Source organism: Morone saxatilis, unplaced genomic scaffold (genome assembly GCF_004916995.1).
Source record: "Morone saxatilis isolate NCDOM2014 unplaced genomic scaffold, NCSU_SB_2.0 Contig18, whole genome shotgun sequence".
NCBI classification, from domain to species: domain Eukaryota; kingdom Metazoa; phylum Chordata; class Actinopteri; family Moronidae; genus Morone; species Morone saxatilis.
This window is the reverse complement of record NW_023339740.1, coordinates 27,599,189-27,604,775: the sequence shown is the minus strand read 5'-3', so window position 1 is coordinate 27,604,775 and position 5,587 is coordinate 27,599,189. Positions and strand designations below refer to the sequence as shown.

The 5,587-nt window shown below is 37.2% G+C and overlaps 2 protein-coding genes across 2 annotated transcripts in view; both read left to right on the top strand.

Annotated features, from left to right (window-relative positions):
• LOC118327707 (deoxyribonuclease-1-like) overlaps positions 1–1,990 on the top strand; it is an 8,547-nt gene extending 6,557 nt beyond the window's left edge. The window contains exons 8-11 of the mRNA XM_035661127.1: positions 804–855; positions 1,165–1,261; positions 1,352–1,442; positions 1,832–1,990. Of these exons, the coding sequence (XP_035517020.1) occupies positions 804–855; positions 1,165–1,261; positions 1,352–1,414 (212 nt within the window). The 3' untranslated portion in view covers positions 1,415–1,442; positions 1,832–1,990. The remainder of the gene's footprint in view (positions 1–803; positions 856–1,164; positions 1,262–1,351; positions 1,443–1,831) is intronic.
• A 595-nt stretch (positions 1,991–2,585) lies between these two features.
• The window catches only part of LOC118327706 (deoxyribonuclease-1-like), a 6,186-nt gene continuing 3,184 nt past the window's right edge, over positions 2,586–5,587 (top strand). The window contains exons 1-3 of the mRNA XM_035661126.1: positions 2,586–2,700; positions 4,065–4,205; positions 4,292–4,386. Coding sequence (XP_035517019.1) covers positions 4,125–4,205; positions 4,292–4,386 — 176 coding nt within the window. The 5' untranslated portion in view covers positions 2,586–2,700; positions 4,065–4,124. The remainder of the gene's footprint in view (positions 2,701–4,064; positions 4,206–4,291; positions 4,387–5,587) is intronic.

Sequence of the window (5,587 nt, the reverse complement as noted above, 5' to 3'; positions counted from 1 at the left end):
GGTTAAGGGTGTGACAACGGATCCACATAGTATACACAAACAACACAGGAGCCAAAAATGACATTCATTTTGGAAGGTCTAATATCAACTCGTATTTTACCTCTGATTTTGCGTCTCCTGGAGCGGAAATATCAAGGCTGTTTAGGCTGCCAAATACTGCCACCATGTTCACCAGCTAGCTCACTAATATAATCTGGGTTTCTGTTTGCTTGCTGTGCAGGTAGTGCTACATTGGGGGTTGCTGAAAAATGACTGCTGCTTAGATCCAAAACGCCCCCCCCCCCCCCCCCCCCCCCCCCCCCCCCCGCTGTTTGGGTGGTGGGCCGTTAAAACCAAAACCAATGAGTTAAAAGAGCTAAAAAGGGAACAGTGTGGATTAATATCTGGTTTGGGCTGTTGTCATACGCTGACCCTGCAAATATTACACAAAATCATTTTTTTTGTATTTTTTTACTTTTGTATCCATTATCTACCGTATGTAGATTGCCGACATGCAATGGTAGCGTTAATTTTTTGGCTTTTAAAGGTGTATATATATGGCAAATTCAATTTGTATTCCATTGGATGGTTACCCTGGAGCCACCAGCTTCTCTCTTAGTTTAGAAGCTACTGACTGGAACATTACTAGATCGCGAGCTGAATGATGTTTATGCTTGATACATTAGGGTTGATTTGTTCCTGCAGAAGCATGAATGATTCTGGGCGACTTTAATGCAGCGAGCCGCTTCCATGGACCGTTACTCTTCAAGAAGAAGAAGCGAAAGCATCAGCATCTTCTTCTCCTGACTACCATTGGCTGATAGGTGATGAAGTCGACACCACGACAAGTAACTCTACTGACCACACCTACGACAGGTAATATAAGTATGACTGAGGAAATACAGTTGCTTTTACTAAAATTTCTGCCTCCACTTTTAAAAAAACAAATAGGTGAAAGGATTTTACTTTGTGGTGTTACATTACATTTAAAGAATTGATATATATGCCATTATCTTGTCAATGTTTCTATAGTTTGGTTTTTTATCTTAAAATCTGGATCCATATCAGCATGGCTACATATTTATAGAGATACAGAATAAGTGTTGTTTAGGTGAATTGAATTACTAGAGTAAGTTCAAAAGCTAAATCCCTGATTGTGACTGAGTCGAGTCTCTCTGCCAACAGGATTGTGGTGTTTGGAAAAAAGATGTACAACGCTGTGGTTCCTGGCTCAGCTCGGGCTTTCAACTTCCAGAAGGAATACCGTCTGTCTGATGCCAATGTAAGACTGTCTGAGGAATATATAAGACTGTCTGAGATCAGTTGGAAAACCTTCAAATTCACAACAAAATATTTATGACTTTTCTTTCAGACTGAAGCCATCAGTGACCACTACCCTGTGGAGGTGGTGCTGAGAAGGAAGAGGAAAAAATGAGCTCCGAAGGCAACCAACGAAGAGAAAGGTATATATCAGTAATTATTCTTTCACCATGTTTGTGTATATGATAAATAAAAGCATCAGTACAAAGTAAATTGAGTATTTTTTGGTGTTTAAAGTTTTTGTGTGTAGTTTTTGGTCACTGAATTGGTGCCATTTATATGCAACCTTGTCTCCAAGACATTGGACAACAGGAAGAAGTACTGAGACCTTTTATTTAAGTAAAATAAGTAATACTACAGTATAGAAATACATTCATTCATTCATTCATTCATTCTCAGTCTGTTTTTACACTAGAGGTCACCAAAGTCTGAATCAGAGCTTTAATGATGGATGCTGATATCAGATGTTCTCTTGTTTCTTCTTCTGTCTGAACTATATTTCCTGTTTTGTGTCTTTTTGTAAATCAAACAGGACATCAGAAGAAGACGGATGTCCCAGCAGATAACCTCATCATGACACAACATTAGACAATAAACGCATTGGCAGTTCCTTATATGACTGCTTACTTATTACTTATTACTTATTACTTAACGCTTGAGGCTTCGTGTTATCTGAAATAAACTAATCATGAAAGAGTATTTTTGTGCTTTCTTTTTCCTTAAAAAATTTTCTTTTCTCTTTGTCTGATGTTCAAAACACAACAACAAACATCTCTTTTACGTCTAGAGGTATTAGTCCATAGAAATGTAACTGGCCATGAACAGTTAGCACATTGCAGACACATTGGATATGATAGTGCTCTTACTGTAAAGGGTTTTAGAGTCCAGTATCAATCGCTCTCAAACTCCCAAAGCTGACAAAGCTGGAACTGGATCCTCTAAAACAAAGACTTAGTCACAACACAACCTAGCTATGCCGATGCAAACAGAACTACTGATTCCAGTGTTTATGCTAAGCTAAGCTACTACAGCTCCATATTTCTTGCACAGATATGAGGTTGGTTCATCTAACTTTTGGAAAGAAAGCAATGAACTAAACTAAATAAAAAGACAACGTCTGTCAGAGCGCCATGGTGTTTGTGGTAAAGGACCAGCAGCACAGACAGACAGGAAACACTAACCGGCCTTAAACACAGATAGAGACTGTTGGGTGTGTATACTTTGCATCTGCAGTGTGTAGACTCTGTGTGTGTGTGTGTGTGTGTGTGTGAGTGTGTGTGAACTGACTTGGTGTGAACTTCCTGTTTCTCAGAGGTTAAACAGTTGCTCTGCAGAGTTCAGTATCAGTCGTTGTTTGCTGATACGGTAGCAATTTGGGTTTTGCGTATTTCAACCAGGCTGGTGAGTTATTCTCTCTACGTTTGTTTTACTTACTTTAATCTACTTTTCTAGACTAAAACTTCCGTAGAGCACAGGAACTGACACTCTTACAAAAAGCTGAATACTTTTAGAAAATAAATACAATTTCAGTTTAATTTTAAAGACTATAAAATGAAACTAGAAAATTGTTTGTGTTACAGTGGAGTGGCATTATTGAACCAAATGTCCACAACTCAATTCTATAACATAATGTTGCTTTGAAATGTACATTGTCAGTGACAGAAGGAGCATTTTAATGTGGAATATATGAAGCATTTTGTGGAAGTTCTTGCCAACAGTGTGTGTGCAATTCAGTCAAATTCTAAGGTTTTAAAACAATTTAAAAAGTACATTTTCAAAGGCTACAATTTATAGTGTAGTAATGGAAAGTAACTACAGACGTACGGTACTTAAGTACAGTTTTAAAGGTACTTTCCGCTTTACTCTACTTTATACTTATAGAGAGAAATATTGTACTTTTTTCCTCTACTGAATTTATTTGACGGCTGTAGGTACTTCCATATTAATAAGTAATATATTTAATAATATACACATCTGAAATGAGTCCTTCTGCATATAGTGACTGCTTTTATTTACTTTAATTTTGTTGCTAATACATCTGCACCTACTTTAAAATTACGAAGGCAGGACTTTTGTTTATTCCTACTGAATATATAAATTAAATCTTTTAACGTCTGACTGAAGTTGCCCCAATGCCCCTTTCATCACCGCAGCATGTACTCTCTAGTCAACTGGCCTCAGGCATCAGATCCACTGGTATCACTTCATTTATAAAACCGTCATTGGCAAAACCTTCATACTGTATCTCCAAAATCTCCAGCAGTAAACCCCTAAAGTCTGCACCTCCTTCGGCCGTCAGTCTTTGCAGTTTGCTGACTGGAACCAGGTGTAAACGCCACTAAAACTATAATATTTATTCTGTTATCCTCCTTTAATAACTCAATACTTGTGTTAGTTTCTGATCACTGCACCTGCTTTTAATCCTACTTCTCTTAAACACATTACTTTTATGTGTCTCTGCTGTGTACAAACTGTATATATTGTGCTGTTTTAACTCTGTCTAACTATTGTTTTTTGCATTAGCTGTATGTATGTTTTAATTGTTTTTGACTTGCCTCATGCCACCTATATGTGGTTATTATTGTGGTAATTATTACTTTTCTGCAAGATTCTTTTAACAAACTAAAAAAGTCTCTTCATGTTGAAGCCATTTCCACAGGTCTCATCTAGGTTATAATGTACAGGCTGTAAAAGTTTCCCACACTTCATCTAAACCACAGTTTCTTCTTTTTTCTGCATCCGTTCTCCATTTTCTTGCTCCACAGTTCAAACAACATGTCACTGATATTCATCCAATAAAACTCTGTTAAACATCTGAAGCCACGATGAAGATTGCCGCCTTCAATGCCAAGAACCTGGGATGGAAAAAGGTCACAGACAAAACTGTCGTCCGCTACCTCACCAAGGTTGATCGTAGTTTTTTTACCAATCGTAATAACAACATATGTGCACAGTGTGTGCTGGGATATAAACAGTGTTGTGTTTGTTACAGATCATGTCTCAGTACAGTGTGGTGCTGATACTGGAGGTGGTGGATAAGAGCGGTAAGGCCATGGAGAAGTTACTTGAAGAGCTCAACAGCACCAGGTGAGTTCTCTGCACTGGAAAACTTTAGAAGAGAGAAGCTTGTTTTCTTACATGTAAAACATTTCCACATTTTCCACAACTCAGAATAATATAATGAAGCCTCAAAGCTTTATTTTAAAGTGCAGTTGGTTTGTTAGTGTAGAAATGAGTTGACAAGGGGCAGTTAAATGAGCTAAATGTTGCTTTAATTTCAGTTTTCAGTTGCTAACTAGATTAAAAAGTTCAACTATGATGCCCGAGTGGTTGTAGCCTAATGATCGGGTGTTACAAATGAGCTGCTGTTAAAGTCAAACCAGAATGCAGGATGATCAAACCCATCACAATCAGACATAACACAATGTAATGTCAGTGGCAATTACAGAAGTGAAAGTAATTATATGGAAACAGACGTGCTATAAAAGATGAGTCATAACAGTCAGACTCAGACAATGATTGACTAGACTGCTCACAGTGACACACATATGAAAGATTATCAGTGATATAGACAAAAAGCATGTAGATTGATTATTGTACAACATAAATGTACAAACTGTAGAGTTATGAGCCAACACATAAAGTGTTTCATGTTGTTGTGAATGTGAATGACATCAAGTGTGAGATGGAGACAGTGTGGAATAAGAGACTTAACGGAATGACTAATATACATACGTAGCAACATACAACAACATGTAAATTATTATAGTTAAATTATACAGCTCATAGCAGCGGTGCAGATACTTGTGGTCTGTTAGGGGCCCTGAACTGCTGTTGGCCCCTGTGCAACCACATCACCTCCATATACGATAGTTAAACAACGCTGGAGCCTCATCAGTAGTATGAAGTGGTTACATTTGTCTCTCAGCTGAAATCATCAAAATTGTTATTATTTTTAATGTTAATAATAATTATTTAATTATATATATTAATCATTGAGCTTTTGTTACAGGCCTGAGGTTAATAATAAACAGATGATTAAATTAATAAAATAAAATAAATCAGAATCAGTTTGAGGTTGTTTGTTCTCACTGAGATTTAAACCGATTATAATCAGAATATTTGGCTCCATGTAAACATTGCTATTGTGAGCATGTTAGCATTAATAAAGCTTCACAGAGCTACAACACTGATGTGAGGAGGCTTTATTATCAAAAATACACCAGCTAACAAACATAACTGACTTAACCAAACCAGCACTGATGCTTAAAACCAAACTGCAACCGTT